This window comes from Sphaeramia orbicularis, chromosome 21 (assembly GCF_902148855.1).
Source record: "Sphaeramia orbicularis chromosome 21, fSphaOr1.1, whole genome shotgun sequence".
Lineage (NCBI taxonomy): Eukaryota > Metazoa > Chordata > Actinopteri > Kurtiformes > Apogonidae > Sphaeramia > Sphaeramia orbicularis.
Window position 1 is genome coordinate 3,710,943 of NC_043977.1, and position 18,768 is coordinate 3,729,710.

The window sequence follows — 18,768 nt, forward strand, 5'->3', positions numbered from 1 at the left end:
CAATCCAGAATCAGATCCAGATCCAAATAATTTCAATCCCTTGTACTGACATCATCATACAGAAGCTGTATACCAAGTCTGAAGTCAATCAGAACTGGAGTTTGGGAGAAGAAGACGATTGAAATGTTTTCCCCATAAGAGCCCATGTTAAATTTTGCGTCAGTTCCAGATCCAGAAGAAGATCCTGATCAGCATGTGGACATTATGTTTGGGTCCTCTCCCCATCAGGGCTGGACTGGAGACATTTACACTGGAGATCATTTAGATTTACTGAGTTATTGCATCCATCCACTTCCTGTCTCTGATAACGGGGACATTTTTTAAAGTGGCACCAAATCCAGGATCAGATCCAAATAATTTCACTAACTTTTGTTGACATCATCATAAAGAAGCTGTATACCAAGTTTGAAGTCAATCGGAATTGTAGTTTCGGGGAAGAAGACGATTGAAATTTTTATAACAGACGACAGACGACGACGACGCTGACGGACGACGCATGACGACAATAGCTTACAGTCTGTCAGCCGGTAAGCTAAAAACAAACAAAAAAACAAAAACAAACAAACAAAAAAAAAAGAGTCAAAAAAACTAAACAAACAAAAAAAAGGTCTTGAAAGGTTCACATTTAGAATACACTGGTCTACAAGGAAAATGCTTCCAGAATAAAAGTAATGAAATTTTACCACATGAGAGTCACTGATGAAGAAAAATCCAGTCCAAAATGCTGGTTGGCTGCACTTTCCAAGATACAGCCTTGGGTCGAAATGTGAAATTCAAGAATTAACCAGAGAATGGGTTTGACTCAAAAGGAAGATTTGTCTCAGAGCTACAAGATCTACTTCAAAACAGTCTGCACATTAGAATACATTCACTTTACAGGTTCTATTTAGTGGAAGATTTATTAAACTATTATATAAATGTACATAAACCAATATATATGTGGAATAACACTTAATCATATACCTTGAAAACATCAGCAAACCGGCACTTTTGTCATTTATTTTCCAATTAATCTTATTAAAATACGTAACATTTAGCACATTTAATCTCTGAAGCAAATCATTTCTAAAAAAATTGTAGACCAGTGTTATCGATGCAGTATGTGTTACACAAGCTGCATTACTGAATAGAAAAAACAAAAAAAGAGGACCAGGCAGAAAAATGACCATAAAGGTCAATGTGGAACAAAGGGGACATTAGTTTTTCTGACTGGTTGAAACAAAGGATTCCAGATTTGTGAAAATTTATCAGCAGAGGCATTACGTGTCATTCTAATTTTTTCCAATTTGAGGAAATACAGGACATCTGTGAGCCGGTGAATAACGGCAGAGGGCTGTGGTGACTTCCATTTCAGGACAATTCCCCTTCTCATAAGAATAGTCAAAAATCGAACTAACTGAAATGAGTTGGACACCCCTGATGTAGCAGATGAACCAACACGTCCAAAACTCAAGTAACAGAATAAATTGTATATCAGCCATTTTTCATTTTCCTACGGCTACAAAAGCACTTGAACGCAACACACGTAATTTCAAATTCACAAGTGGAAAGGATCGTCTACCCGACAGCACGTGAAGGCAGGATGAGAGAAGGGCCTTGTGGGAGATGTTACATCATCCAATAATAAAATACCAAAAAGATGAAAAATGAGCTTGGCCCTGTGCTCCAGGAAGACATCTGCTTTGGGGTTCCTATCATTTTTTTCTTCAGTTCTGAGCTGATAAAGACGCACTAAAAGAGCTACAGTGAAATCCAACACAGCTGCACACAACAAGGATCCTTTTGCAATGTAAATGCGCTTCATTTATTCATTGTGCTTTTGTGTTTTTTTATTTTATTTGCTCCCGAAGCAAAGTCAAGCTCCTCTGTTTCTACCCTTGGCAATCAGAGAAACTCAAACATAGTCAGCGCATCGCACCATCCCAATGCCTACCAGTCCAAGGAACTCATTATTTTTGACATGTTTTCCTTGTCTTGGCACTTTAAAGTGATTCTTCACCCAAAATATATCTTTTGAGTATCAAACGCTCACCCCCTGTAGGTTTGAAAGGTGGCTATAAAAAGTTGCTTGCTAAGAGGAGCAGCTATGGTCAGCCCGGATGTTGTTAGCAATGTCGGGTTTTAATGTTGACAAGATTTTACATCCTTAAAAAAAAAAAAAAAAAAAATCACGTAAACTTCTCAAAACTTGTCAAATCTTTGATGTCGGGCCTATTCAGAGCTCAGATGTTCAGTCGGTGGTATTATATTTAGATCTATATTAGCAAAGTGGGGACTGTTCGGGACACGTAGCGCTGACAGAGGGGACATGTTGACTTTCTACCGGATCTGACAACATGTCGGTTGGAATTTACTGGAACTGACTAAATTCCACTGAAGCGCCGTATAAACCTTCTCAACATTTGGAGACATTCTGTACAGTTTTCAGGCTGTTCTTTACTGGTCAAACATAAAAACAGAACTAATGATAGGATTTATAGTTACGCTGTCGTTCAAAAGTTGTCGAATCCAACCACATTTTGCACATTTGGATCAAACAAAATGAACCTTATGGAGGACTGAACCTGCCATATTGAAAAATATATACACAAATATAAAAATGGTTGGATAAATTAATTCATGTGCCGATGCATGGTACAAAAAAAATAAATAAATAAAATTAAAAGGCATTTGTTTACTTTAACATTTCATTCCATACCATTTATTGATTTATTTAATCCTTATTTTTTTTTTTTTCCCTTCTTTAATTTTATATCCCTGCATTTCTTTATACACACAGAAATGTAAAAAGGAGAGGCAGGAATAAATAGGCCTTGGAGAAATAAATAAAAGGGAAAAAAATGCAAGAGGGGGAATACTGGGGCGGTAAATATGACAATGAATTTTTTTAAAAAAAGTGTCAGATGAAAATAAAATATAGAAATACATTTTTAAAAAAGATAAAGAAAACGTAAAAAGAAAACAATGCAAAAATAAATGCAGGGATAAAACTTAATGGAGAAATATAAATAAGGACAAATATAAATAAATGCTATAGAAAATAAAATGTTAAAGTAAATAAACGCCTTTTTTTTTTTTTTTTTGTACCATGTATCGGCACATGAATTAATTTATCAAGCCGTTTTTATATTTCTGTATACGTTTGTCAATATGGCAGGTTCAGTCCTCCATAGAACCTAAGCCATGTTAGAAGTACATTTCCTGTCGTTAGCCTCACAGCAGAACTGGCGGTCATATTTTTTCAGGACGTATCCAGTGATGAAAAATGAATCAGCTGTGTCAGGAGGGTCCGTGTATCTGTTGGTAATTGGATTTTATTTTTAGAAACAAAAGAAAAACTAGTGGTTAATTGATTTTTGTTTTTAAAAATAGAATCAAAATGGAATTTCAAGGCATTTTCTTTTTCAGTGTCAAAACAGATAAACCAAATAAAAAAAAACAAATGATTTTCGTTTTCTCTTTCTAATAACAAAAAAGAAGGTTAGTACCAGACAGAAATGGAAAAACAGACCAAAAATGACTTTTTTTTTTTCATTTTCTGAGAATGGATGTTTTTATTTTCAAGGAAATAGCACTAATGCCATTGAGGTCACAAAGATTCTTACAAACGATGGGTTTGTACGAATCTTCCAGTTCGTACAAAATCTGGACATTGTAGACATGCTCCCTCCAGGGTCAGTGTATCTGTTGGTAATTGGATTTTCTTTTTTGAAACAAAAGAAAAAACTAGTAGTTATTGATTTCGTTTTAAAATAGAAGAATTAAAACTGAATTTCAAGGTGTTTTTCTTTTTCAGTGTCAAAACAGATAAACTACATTTAAAAAACAGATTCATTTTGTGTTTTTTCTTTCTAATAACAAAAAGAAAGTTACTACCTGACAGAAATGGAAAAACCGACCAAAAAATACTGTTTTTTTTTTCCATTTTCTGAGAATGGATGTTTTCATTTTCAAGGAAATAGCACTAATGCCATTGAGGTCACAAAAATTCTTACAAACGATGGGTTTGTACGAATCTTCCAGTTCGTATGAAATCTGGAGTTCGCAGACATTCGTGGAGGGAGCATGTCTACGATGTCCAGATTTCGTACAAACCTATCGTTCAGAAGAATCTTTGTGACCGAGGCCTTAGGTCAGTATATCTGTTGGTAATTGGATTATATTTTCAGAAACAAAAGAAAAAACTAGTGGTTAATTGATTTCGTTTTAAAATAGAAGAATCAACATTGAATTTCAAGGCGTTTTTTCTGTTTCAGTGTCGAAACAGATAAACCAAATTTAAAAAAAAAAAAAAAAAGATTTTTGTTTTCTCTTTCTAATACCAAAAAAGAAAGTTACTACCTGACAGAAATGGAAAAACCGACCAAAAATGATTGTTTTGTTTTTTCATTTTCTGAGAATGGATGTTTTCATTTTCAAGGAAATAGGACTAATGCCATTGAGGTCACAAAAATTCTTACAAACGATGGGTTTGTACGAATCTTCCAGTTCGTACAAAATCTGGACATTGTAGACATGCTCCCTCCAGGGTCAGTGTATCTGTTGGTAATCCAATTTTATTTTTTAGAAGCAAAAGAAAAACTAGTGGTTATTGATTTTTGTTTTAAAACAGAAGAATTAAAACTGAATTTCAAGGCGTTTTTCTTTTTCAGTGTCAAAACGGATAAACCACATTTAAAAAACAGATTCATTTTTGTTTTTTCTTTGCAATAATAATCAAGAAAGTTACTACCTGACAGAAATGGAAAAACGGACCATTTTCCAAGACCGGATGTTGTCATTCTCAAGGAAAGAGCGCTAATGCCTAAGTCACAAAGATGCTTACGAACAGTGGGTTTGTATGACTCTTCCAGTTCGTACAAAATCTGGACATCGTAGACATGCTCCCTCCACGAATGTTTACGAACTCCAGATTTTGTACGAACTGGAAAACATAGGAAAATACCTGATTTATACTGATAAAATAGAAAATACAGAGGATAACATTATAAATAACTGGTGATAAATCACTTAAGAAAAGTTCAATATAGTGAAAATTTCATTTGGGAACTGCCATAAAAGTAGCACTGAACTGCAAATTATTAAAATTATACATAAAAAACAAACTTAGAGTTAGAAGTGTTAGTTCATTTCTTATTTTAAGTGTTCATACTTCTATAGTAGTAACTAATAAGACTAATAAAAATGGGTTTAGACAAATATGAGCCCTTTAAGACCTACCGTATCAGATGTATGACCTTTTAGAGACTTTTTAAAGCTATTAAATGCAGATTTGTAAATTCAAGACTTTTAAGACTTTTTAAGAGCCTGTTTAAACCCTGAATAATCACAGCTAGAACTGCAACAAATAAACATCAGAGCCGCTGAATCCATCACATCTAATTGAATCCAGCACCTGAAACACCCAGACAGGTGAGTCACCGATGGGAGAAGTTAGTGTTGGTACCATTAGCAAACATATTTAGCTTAGCATCACCTATCTAACATCAGCTTGCTACTACCTAAACTTAAACTAGCATTTCATTAGCCTCATAGTATAATTACCTAAGTCATATTTTTGGCCAAACTGTGATATCTGTGTAACGTTCTTCTCCAAACACTGCTGCTTCACGTTGCATCCTTGTCTAAGACTTGAAAAAAATACAACTTAGGCAATTATGCTATGAGGCTAACGATTTGTTGAATATTTTCTGAGGATAAACGAGTGTTTTCCTGACACACAAAGCGCTGGTTTTACCGCCATGGAGGACTGGCTAAAGAAACCCAAATGTTTCCAGATCCAGTTTCTCTAACCAGGGTGTTTGTTTCTCCATCGAGTGTTTGGATAAAGACAAGAAAAAGAAAAGAAAACCCACATTTTCACAGCGTGTCCCATTGTGTTCATGTTATATATGAATATGTTCATGCTAATCCAGTTTTTAACTTTGTGAGGAAAGCTTTCATTGTTTGGTTTTTTTTTTCTGAACTACTCTGTGCTGCTACTTTTTGCTCTTGGATAAAGGAGTTAAAGTAACACCGCCCATACTCTACATGCAATCCAAAAATATCGCAGTATAGTGATCATACAATTATCTTAAGAACACCAACAAAAACACCATAGCAGACTTAAAACTTGAAAAAAAAAGTCTTCATCACTTGTCGCTCTTCCATTGACCCTCAAATTACACGAATATAACTTGCGAAGAAAAATTTGTCTAATAGAAAAATGGCAATTTTGCCAAAAGTCAAAAGTTTTTGCGCTGGCTAGAGGTGATTTTTCAGGTGTAGCGCAAATGGTATATCACAGAAAACTACAATGGAAAGACGTTTTTCCGCAATTAGAGTCATGTGAATAAAAAAATGGATGTTGACGGATGTTACAACAAGCGAAGAAGAAGAAACATGTCGCACTATGCGTGGACACACCAGGAAACCCAATCATTTTTTTTATTTAGTACGGGATAGAGGGGTAATATATAATAATAATAATGAAAATATCTGTCAATCAACACCATATTCACATTCGTCGCCATGTTTATGGAATGACTTCTTATGTCATCTTGCGATAATAAAACAAATCATCATATTTGTGATTTAATGGAAAAAACAACATTACGCACTTCTGTTTGTTTTTTTTGTTGTTTTTTTTTCATTTCGTAAATATCGGTAAACTTTTGTGCAGATGTCCGATGGAAAAGAGACTATTGATGCTGTTATTGGCTGGAAGTATAAACTTGAACACAGCAAAACAAAAGAAAATTGGCAAATAGAGACAGAGTTTACACTCTAAAAATAATTGAGTGCCTTAGTAAATATCCCAATAATATAAAGCTATACTACCTTAATAAAATCCCTTAAGTGCTTATTGGAGTTGGATAACCAAAATAAATGCTTGAAAATCCAACAGTTAATTTTGTCTAATCTATTATTTAAGTTTATTTCACAAAAAGAAATGAGTATTTCAGTAAGAAATTATATTTTTAACATATCCACAATATTTTCTGTAAATACCAGTGAGAATATTAGAGTATGAAGCACTTATACCCATCAGTTTGAAGAACTTTAATTTTTACTCATTCTAACTCAGTAGTCTTCATCTCTAACAGCAGCTGAAGAAAGTGAGTGAGTTTTGTTCCACAGAAGGTCATGACGTGTGCCATTTGTGCGCAAACAGAGTGGATTAAAAGCCATATATTGACCTGAAGTACTCCAGGATTAAAGAGTAAATATATTTTTAAAAATAAAGTAAATGTAACATATTAACTCTGATATTTAATAGTCCAGTATGAATTACATTCTGTTAAAAACATGAAGTAAATATAGCAGATTTATTTTGTTAAATAATAACCTCATTACCTCCGCCAGGAGGTATTATGATCACTTTGCTTTGTGTGCGTGCGTGTTTGTTTGTTAGCAAGATAACTCAAAAAGTTATAGACGGATTTTCAGGACATTTTCAGGAAATGTTGATACTGGCACAAGGAAGAAATGATTAAATTTTGGTGGTGATCGGGGGGGGGGGGGGGGGGGGGATCTGTCTTGGCGGAGGTCTGTGTTCTCTGAGTGCTTTTCTTGTTTTCAGTTGCATCTACCTAATATCTAAATTATATCTACTCATTTTTTTGAGTGGTTTGAACTTAAGGTTATTATTGTATAGACATAACATTTTAATTACATCTACTCATTTTTATTTTTCACAGTACTCAATGTAGTTATTCAGATGTGCTTCAATTTTTAATTACATTTACTTCATTCATAAGGTAAATCTAAATGATTTCACAGCTTGCAAATGTACACAATCTATATTTTTTTAACTTATATTTTATTGTTCCATTTTTGAAATTTTACAACACAAACATTTAGAGCATAGCGTCAGCTGTCGTCCTGTATATTGTCCATTTTTTCCGTTGATCTTCACAAGTTGCTCGCTGTAGTCTTATGACATAAGTGTCTCCATGTTGTGAATTTCTTCCAATTATTTAGGGTGGCAGGGGTGGGGGGGGTGGGGGTGTCCTCTTTGCATCATTTTCATGTGGTGGCTTTTTTAGACGATGCAAAGAGGGTTTTAATCAAATATCCATCCCCACTTGGTTTGTCTTTTCCTGTTAAATGACCCAAATAGAACAGAACGTGTCCTTGGTAGTTTGTATCCCAATATTTTGTCCAAGTTCTTCGCTGTTTTTATTCCAATATTGGGATAGTTTTGTGCACTGCCTAAAAACGTGCACATGAGCCACATCCTGCTCACCACACATCCTCCAACAGAGCTGAGCTGATGTTAGTGAAGGCTTGTGGATCTTTGGTTTTATAAAAAATCTCTATGTTTTCCAACGAAATATTTTCCAATTTCTGGGATTAGCTGTAGTCACTTGAGTTTCACATATTTCATACCATGTATCATCACTTAATTCTACCAACAGTTCTTTTTTCCATTTACCTCTAATATACAGAGTTGATGTTTTCCTGTTAGAGACCAATGGATGGAGATCACTTTTCCTCCTTCGTTCTCATACGCTTTACCCACAATTTCAGTCATCTGGTTTGTTTCACCTGGGAGGTCTGGTTTTTCTCTTTTTGATAATGGTTTCTGATCTGAAGGTACATAAAGAAGTCACGATGTTCTAAGTCAAAGTCCTGAGTACCCAACATTTTTAAGTGTAAAAACGTTGTACTTATTAACCCTTTCATGCACGAATTATGAGAACCTTAATAACAATTTTTTCCTGAATGTTTTTATTCCTCTTTAGGCGTGAAAAAAACAATGCAATTGGAAATTTTCTTCCAAAAAATAAAAAAAGAAAAAAATTAAAATAATTGAAATTAAAAAAAAAAAAAACATTAAAAAAATAATAATGAAAAAAAAAAAAAATTCTTATGAACCTATTTTTCATGAAGTTGCAAAAACGTCCACTCAGCTGGACACCACACGTTTAATTTTTGACGCACAGAAACGTATTTACTGATAAATTGTGTGAAAACTATGGGGAGAGCTTGTGATTCTGGGGGTTTATGCTCAGGAGAGATCTACATAATGTTACCGATTCATGTCAGAAAAGATATGTAGTGTCTTAAAACTTTAATAAAGATATGTGGGAAAAAAACAAACAAACAAAAAAACAACAAAATGCATGAATATACAAGAGAACAGCTGTAGAATAACTGTTCACTGTAGTGACCAGTATGCATGAAAGGGTTAAACTGAGTAGAACATAGTTAAAGTTCTTAGGATTTAGCATCTCTGCAGGTAAATAGACCACTACACACAAACAGAAGGTCAAAGGTCATGATTGGGAGGGTGTTTTGTGTACGAGTCTAGAGGTTTTACAGGAAAATGTTGCAAGAAGTGGCAAAAATATTGATGTCCTTGTAAACTGACCACAGATAAAGTATTTAATTCAGCTCATTCCCTCGACGCATTTATTAATTTTCAAGCCAAACCACAATCTTGTCCTAACGCCAACCGACACGCTGTCATCGCCTTCAACTCCTGGATTTTGTAAACCCGCTATTCACTCCTGTCTGTTGAGGAAAAGCAATAACCGTCAGATCAGGCACCAGTTGTGTCTGTGGCATTCTATTACATAAAAAAAAAAAGAAGAGAAGTTTGCAATTCAGTTACATAAGAACCCAATTTGTGTGAGACTGTTGGCCCGACCTTATCCTCCAACCTCAGGATTCAATCTAATTAATGCTCTAGTGGCCTAATAAGAGCAATGCCTCGCAACCACGTTTGGAAAGCCGCTTTAGCACAGCCTGTTTTAGCATCACGCAGCGTTCCTACCCTCACAGTTGATTTTTTTGGTGTTAAATAAAGAATCAGAAGGTAGTAAGACCATGCACAGACAAAAAAGAAGAAGAAAGGTTACCGCAGATGGGGCCTTCGTCCGAGCGGTCGGGACAGTCCACTTTGCCGTTGCAGATCTTATCGGGCGTCAGACAGACAGAGGAGTCGTTAGCGCAGGGATATTTGGGAGGTTTACAGATGGCAGATTCACAGGATTCTTCATCGGAGCGGTCTTCACAGTCGATGTCGCCGTCACACACCCAACTCTTTGTGATGCACTTTCCTGGAAAACAGAAAAAAAACAGACATGTAGGTCTGCATATTTAAGAAAGAAATAATTCATGTTGGACCCCAAGACAATGTAATCAGTTTGTAGATAGATAGATAGATAGATAGATAGATAGAATAGACAGAACGATAGAACAATAAAACGATAGAGCGATAGAACGATAGACAGACAGATAGAAAGAACGATAGATAGAACAAACAATAGAACGAACGATAGATAGATAGAACGATAAAATGATAGAACGATAGAAAGAAGGATAGAACAATCGATCGTTTAGTTATTTGAAGCATCCTAAAGCCCTTTTTTCTGTCTGAGAGGCAGATGTTCATTCCTTTGTTGGATTGAACTCAATCCTGTTCTGATGTTCGTTGTGAACTAATAGAATCTGAACATTTGAACAGGATCTGAAACTGGAATGTCTGTAAACAGATTTCAGTTTGAACACAAGAACATTTTGTGATAGAACATTAGATCCTGTTGGGATCAAATACAAATGTGTTTAGTATTTGTGCAGATTTCTGCTGTAATTCAATTCTTCCAGGAAATAATCATTTTAAAAAAAGAAACCAACAAAAAATGGCCCTTCTTAACAGTATCACAATATATCATGATATATCGTATTGTGATTTGCATCGTATCGCCACATTCTTTCAATACACACCCCTAGTTTTTACTGGAGTTATTACATGGTTAATACTTTGGGAATTGAATGATATTACTGTATTATTACCTGTGTATTATAAAGTATTTATCCACTATTAACATGTTATTATGAGGCTGTAATATAAAGCCCTAGTGCAGTGGTTTCTAACCTGTTTTTACTCCTGACCCTGTTTTAACATCACAAATTTCTGGCGACCCCAGACTTTTAAAACGGAGACATTTTTTTGCTTAAAAACTCATTTGTTTTGATCATGTAAGAGTTTCCTATACTATGTTGCAAATGAACGTTAATTTCAGAGGACATTTAGTCTATAAAATGTCTATTATTGTGGACAGAGGCAGTAAATCCAGGTGTAGATTACTGCACAAAGGGAGAATGTGATTTTCCTTGGTCAGGATCTGTCCAGTCAGTCCAGCTGTGATTTACAAGGAGGACAATTAATACTGAACAAACAAGAACTGAAACTATGAATTATGAAAGAGCTGCAGCATCTGAAACTGACCACAGTGAACATTTGACACAAACAGAACCACAGTGCTGCAGTTTCACAACCACAGTTTGTCATGTCTGTTATGTATTAGGATTGTCTCTGTCAACTCACCTTACATTTTTATTAGTAAGTTTTTTATTTTATCAGTTACTAGAAATTTCAGACGACCCCATTTGAATTCCAGGCGACCCCAAGGTTGAAAAACCCTGCCCTAGTGGCATCCATGCTGTCATAATAAAACATGAAAAAAAAAAAAAAGTGGATTCAACTGTATTTTTTTTTTTTTTTTTTACCAGTTCCTTAATCCCATCCTTGTAAAAATGACTTGAAATGGCAGCTGTGTTTTTCCTAGAGCTTCTATCAACTCTAAACTCTTGACAGTTCTGTGGTAAATGTCCAATTCATGCCAAAAACCCACAGACTAACTCTACCTTCTATAGAACGTGTGATTCCATCTGTGGAGGTGAGCTATGTGGAACCACTGAGGGGGGTGGGGGGGCAACAACACCGACAGCCTCTAGTAGGATGTGCCATCTTTTTGGCCATCTCCGAGGTGAAGATGAGGTCACGGCGTTTTCCAATTTACACTTTCTACATCAAAGCTACATCACAGAGCGTGGAGATCCCACTCGTTTATGCTCGGTGTCAATCAGTGCAAACCGACGTGGGAGGATGAAGAAAACCCAGACAGTACAGATGTATGCAGAGTGAGCTTCTGTGGGCTGGGGAACAACTTTGGCCTCATGTCACTTCCACAAGTACATCTCTTACAAAAAAAAAAAAAAAACTAGAAATAGTAAAATGTCAACAGTTTGGGCGTCTTACACAAAGTTCCGGAGCATACATGCTTTCAGTTTGCATTAACACTCCCAGTCTGACTGCTCAGATCGGACTTTTTTCAGGGTTTATTTTAGTATCTGTCACTTTTCCATCTGTTTAGACCCAATAATAAAAGGTAAATGTAGACAGATTTACCCCCAGGATGGACCTAATGATGACCTCAGAGAAATGCAAAAAAAATTATATCCTCTTGCTCTGATCCATCCATAATTAATGAATTTATAATCAAATATTGGGTCCAAAAATAGGACCCAAATATGGACATTAAATCTCCCTAGGTGTCAGTGCATTAGATGTGTAAACATGTGTAAATGCTCTTCTATAGACTCTAAATACAGACACTGTGTTCACTGTGTGGATCCTACTGGTTTTTCTAATCCACACATGTGGGTTTGGCATCAGTCTCATTCCAGGTTTGGTGTGGAACCCATCGTGTCCACCTGCTGTGTTACACGCAGAACCTGAACATTTAAACAAATATAAATCATGAATTATTTTGCCAACAGCGGGTAATTTTTTTTGAACACTCTGCCTTAAATATTTACTTTGAATCCCAAAATGGCACCTGGCGTGGGTCTGACTTAAACAAATCCAATTTGTGCTGTCCATAAAAATTTTTTAAAAAATCTAAAAATTATAAATTATCATTATTATTGTCATTATCATTATTATTATTATTATTAATAATAATAATAATAATAATAATAATATATGAGTCACATTTGGGGAAAAAAACAACAAAACAATTTGGGCCAGTTTAACCTGCCAGTGTGAATGTAGCATTAGTCACATAGAATCAGAATAGAATAGAATACGATTAAAATAGAATAGAATGGAATAGAATAGAATAAAACAGAATACTGTAAAATAGAATAGAATAGAATAGATCTTTATTGTCATTGTACATTGTGCAGTGAAATTAAAAAGCTGTGATCTCATAGCTACATTCATCTGACATAAAAACATTGTAAAAACAAACACAAACCACATAATAAATAGAATAAGAAGAAAACAAACATGAACAGATCAGTGTGAACATGACTTTATAACAGGACTGTGATTTCTAGACTGTTGAAACAGTAAAAAAAATCAGCCGGTCTTGTTTTGGGGATGGGTCCTCCAGCCCCACATTCTCTTCCTCTAACTCAACTCTATTACTACAGTAACGGGCAGAGCTGCTCTTCAAAGCGTTGGCCAAAAACAATTATTGACACCACTCCAGTGAGAATGGACAGACAGTGATCGAAGGTTATCTGTGAGAAAACCGGCTGTTCCTCGACCGCTGCGACAAAGCATCTCTGTTGACTGGAACAAGGTATGAAAGAAAGAGGCGACCAGTACGAGGAGGACGGCCTTGAAGAAACCATGAAAAGCACCTGGGTGACAATATGAGAAGGATCCATAGGAAGTGGACGGAGCCAGGAGTCCATGCATTAAGGGTCACAACGCATACTGACCGAGTTCATCTGCAGAATACCAAGCATCAGGCTTCTACACAACACCAGGCAGGCCACCAACAGCTGAGTCTAAAGTACAAGGACGATGGAAGGGTTATATACAGAACTAAAACTGAGAGGAGAAGAAAAAGCTGAGGAGGAAATGAAGAAATGGAGGAATTCTGTTTTCAGGTGAGTCACATCAGGGTAGCAGTGATTCTGAGCTCAATAATCAGTGCTTTTAATTGTGTGTAGGTATTTCTTTAGCATTTTTTCCACATGTAAGTACTCTTGATATTCACTGGAAAGTGTACGTAAGGATGGAAACTTCAAGTAATTGTTGACCCTCAAAGACCTCAACATCCACCAGCGACTACAAGCATCTACTGATCTGAAAGGTTTAATAACTTCTGATCCATTAATCCTGTCAATACATGTGAGTAACTGGTGTAAAATACAGTTATTCATCTTAGAAGATATGATAGATATGACCATATTTGGACGTTCAGTCAGAGAGTCAGTAGTTACCGTGGAAACACCGTCATCTTCTACAACATTGATTCCCCAGTAAAACCCATGGAGTTGGATCAATGATGAGGATGGAAATCAGAGGTGTTTTCTCTCAGACTGCAGTGGAAGCTCAGCTGCCCCTAAAATTATGAAAATTAAATGCTCAAATCTGTTCACTTGTGTTGACATTTCATTGACTCCAAATGTGTTGGAACACGTTCATCTCTCAGACCAGTTGGTTCAGAATCAGTTTGATCCCAGATCAGTGGACTGGATGTTGTTCACTTCTCCTCCATTCCCGTGTCTGTGTTTGTTCATTCCATCTCTGCTCAGTGCATTTGTCCGTAGACGCTCAGCGTCCATGCACTTCAATGGGACTGAGTGGAACTGCTGGAAACTGACTCTAAACTGGACGATCATTGGATAAATGCCACCATGTTGTCCCGCCCCCGGACGGTCGGCGTCTCTGGGGGTGAATAGAGCTGTGGGCGGAGCTTGGCCGGACCAGACGCTGAGCTTCCCCGTGCTGATTGGAGGATGGGTCCAAAGGCTGAATCCTGTTTGATTGACAGCTGTTTTCAGATCTGCTCCTTCACTGACACAGTTCAGTTTAAAACCGTCACACATTCTGCTGTGAAATCACAGAAACCGCTACCAAATTATTTGTTCATTTCTTGCACTGTAAATAAAACACACTCATTGGACTTCCTTGTTTCAATTTAACCTAATTTCAACGTTTTCTTGTTTCAGTTCCATAATTTAATCATTTCTTGTTCAGTTTAATATTGTTTTGTAGATAGTTAAATCAGTCAGACTGTCGGCTGGGTCGCAGTGAAAGGAGCGTCTGTAGTTTCAAAGGCTCCAGTTCTACACCTGGAACCCCACTGGGCCAAGGCCGTCTGCGCAGACCAGCTCTGCTGGACATTCAGAGGACACTGGTCCAGTCCTGGAAAGACGCCTACTGGTACGATAAGGACACTGAGCATTTTCTTAAAAAGGAACGGAGGGACGAATTTATGTTTAAATAACTTGACAATGAGCCGACAATGAGCTTCCCCTGTCTGAAAGACGAGCAGCCGACACTGAAGTAAATGTTTTATGCTGTTTATGATACATGTTGCTGAAAAATGACTTTTTGTTTCAATATTCTCTGTACTGATATGACAACCTTTGAATTAACTCTTAACTTTCAGTAAATTAAATACAGGAAAATACTTGATTATCACTGAAAAAGGCAAAATACAGAAGATAATGTCACAGTAAATGCTGATAAACAGCTGGTAGAGAAAAAAATCATTTGGAAAGTGCTACAAAAATAGTTCCAGTCTTTAAGGTCAGTGTATCTTTTGGTAATTGGATTTTCTTTTCATAAACAAAGGAAAAACTAGTGCTTAATTGATTTTTATTTTAAAATAGAGGAATTAAAATTGAATTTCAAGGCGTTTTTCTTTTTCAGTGTCAAAAACAGATAAACCAAATTGTAAAAAATACGGGTTGATTTTCGTTTTCTCTTTCTAAAAAACCAAACAAACAAAGTCACTACCTATTCTGAAATGAAAACCCAGTTATCAACAGATGGTCTTTGAGGGTTAATGTTAAAGGCCTTCATGTGTCAGACTGGCTGAAACACAGTGGCTTGCAGTTGAACTAACTCCGGTTGGACGCTAACTAACAACAGCTAATGTTCAGACGGATAGCAGGACCTTGGGCTGTCCCAGAACAAAGACGACAAATGCACGGACACCTTTGGTCGTGGCTAAAAAATGCCGGTCCCGTGGTCCCTCTGTGAGCGAGGTTCAGAGATGCTGCGGTTCTGGTCTGGTGATCAAAGACATCCTGAGGCGCAGTTCTGACACTGTCACAAATTTAGGATGACCATCTCACAGCAGCAGCGACTGCAGCTCCAGCCTCCGTCTACTGAAGCACCAGCAGGAACGCACCATGAAAACACGCACTGATCCTCCAGACCTGGTCTCTTTTCCTGGGTCAAAACCAGGTCCACGTTCTCCTCTTCCACCATGGATCTTCACTTGTTCTTCCTGTTTACGTGCATTCAATGACCTTTAATTGTTGTATTTTACCTTGTGTCACAGCTTATGGTGTTAGAAAATATCAGTTCTGCTATATATTTATTATTATTATTATTATTATTATTATTATTATTATTACTATTATTATTATTATATTTATTTATTTACTATAGCTATTATTTGTTTATTTATATTTATTTGTTTGTTTGCTTATCAATCATTTATGTACCAGTACGTATATTTTGATGTTTGATTTTTGTTTTGTTTTCACTGTCTACATGTTCAAAATAAGGATTTCATTCATTCATTCATTCATTCATCACAATATTTCATTTCACGACACCGTATTGACATTAAAAAGTACTGTATCGATATTTTAGGTATTTATTCAAATACAGATATGGTGGAGGTTCATTTTTGTTCTTTGTTTTTCTTTTTTGTTTATATTTTATTATTATTACTATTTAACACAGTTTTATTAAATATGGTTATTTGAATCATCCTAACAAGCACTTTTTATTGTCTGAGAGGCAGAGGTTAGATCCTTTGGTTGGGATTGAATTAAAAATCCTGTTCTGATGTTAGTTGTGAACTAATAGAATCTGAACATCTGAACAGGATCTGAAACTGGAATGTCTGTAAAACAGAATTTCAGTTTGAACACAGGAACATTTTGTGATAGAACATTAGATCCTGTTTAGTATTTGTGCAGATTCATGGTGTAATTCCATTCTTCAAGGAAATAACCATTGAAAAAAAAGAAACAAAAAATTGCTTTTTTTAACAGTATTATGATATGTTGTGACATATCGTATTGTGATCCTATAGTATTGTGATTTGAATCGTATTGCCAGATTGTTGCTGACACACAGCCCTAGTCACAGCCTGAAATCCAGCGTGGTCACAAACTCTACATGTTAATAACAGGCATCTGCAGGTTTGATTAAAGGACTGATATCTGACTTTTTTTTTTTAAATAGAATTCTGCATTTTCAGACATTTCCCTGTGGTCTACTCCTAGAATTTAGGAGAATACATTGATTCATTCCAGTGCCTTGATTCCCAGTGTTCATACTGATTTTATTTGTTTATTTATTTATTTTACTTTTTAGTTAGATTTTTGCACAATATAAAACAGAACAAAACATCTGAGACAAGACATAAATAAAAAAAATAAATGACACCACATAGTATTATTATTGTTACAGATATTACACTACATCTATAGATACATTGCCAAATATCAAAATATTCATATATTTGTATACATATGCACACATCTATATAAATACAAAACACCTCATGTCAGGGCTTGTAAGAGCAATTCTCGTCAACAACCCAAAAAGTTGAATTATACAATAGTCTTCGACCATGTGCCATCCTCCGCTTAAACAACATCCATTTTCATTCTTTCCATAGTGTACACTTGTTTGTCTTTGTTTCCATTCTATTACTGTTGGTGATTTGACACTCTTCCAATTTACTGTTACTATTTTTTTAGCAATCAGTAGTAAAACATGTCAAATATATCTCTGCTCTGCATTAAAATCATTGACCGCTATGACTCCAAGTAAACAGAACAAAACATTTGAAGGACTTCTCTTTTTACAATTCTTTCAGTTTCTTCTTGGATATTTTTCCAGTGTATAAACAAGCTCGGACAGTCCCAAAAGACGTGTGTACGGTCACCCTGTTTTACCACAGTTTTCTCCTGCATAAACTGTAGATGGATCCTGGACAAAATAAAATATAACTAAAGGAGTATGAAAAAATCTGGTCTTGAGTTTCCAATCAAATTCCCTCCACTGCCGACTATTGATGCCTTTATGACTAATATTACATCATTTGTCCCACAATTTGTCTTCTATACCACTATTTGATTCCAATTCCCATTTGTCTTTGATATCATAGGTATTTGAAAGGTGTCTGGTGAGAGTCTTTCATAGAGATGAGAGATATGTTTGCCCGCTAGAAATCCTTTTTCTGAAATTGCAATAAAATATGTTCTATAGCATTTGGTGTTCTCCTAATTCTCCTCATTCTCTTTATGATTTGTAATATAGTGTCTGATTTGCAGGTATCCTATAAAAATATTTTGTGGGGAGATCAAACTGTTCTTGAAGTTGTGAAAAGGAGTTAATACTGATTTTAATACTGACCATAAGTCTTCTGTTGGTTTATACGACACCTGTGATAGCTCTTCAGTTTTCATTCTCTTTCTAAGCACAGGTCTGGACATGAATGTTTCCTCTCAGTCAGTTCTTAATTCTGCATGTTTTCTAAGCTACTTCATCTCTAATGATACCACGAGGTACAGCAGAACCCAACTCCCTCAAACTTCCCAGGACAACTCCAAGGTCTCACATTCTGTCTGTTCTTATCGTATTTTCTGTCTTCTGCTTAGCCACAGCGTCATACATCATATTAACCAATCACATCTAAGCTCAGCACAGGCTACTGTAAGTTAGACCGACTTCCTGGACAGGTCAAAACTGACCTCAGAGAGAGGGCGGAGCTTCGTCTGTCCGTTCTCTCACTCGTGCACAATAAAGGAAGGTCTGATGACAACCATCCATTCTCTATGAATGTCTTTGTCGTTTACGCCTCCACGACACCACTTGTTCCCAGTCATTTCCCAACCAGGGGCTGCAAAGTTCGCAATAATTGGTTTCTGATTATAATATAATTTGTCGGGTTGAAAACGGGTGGAACTGGGTCGACTAACGTTACTTTCTTTGCAGCTCGG

The 18,768-nt window shown here is 36.1% G+C and overlaps 1 protein-coding gene across 1 annotated transcript in view; it reads right to left on the reverse strand.

Annotated features, from left to right (window-relative positions):
- The window catches only part of lrp1bb (low density lipoprotein receptor-related protein 1Bb), a 930,516-nt gene that overhangs the window by 390,384 nt on the left and 521,364 nt on the right, over nt 1-18,768 (reverse strand). The window contains exon 22 of the mRNA XM_030124596.1: nt 9,846-10,046. Within this exon, the coding sequence (XP_029980456.1) occupies nt 9,846-10,046 (201 nt within the window). The remainder of the gene's footprint in view (nt 1-9,845; nt 10,047-18,768) is intronic.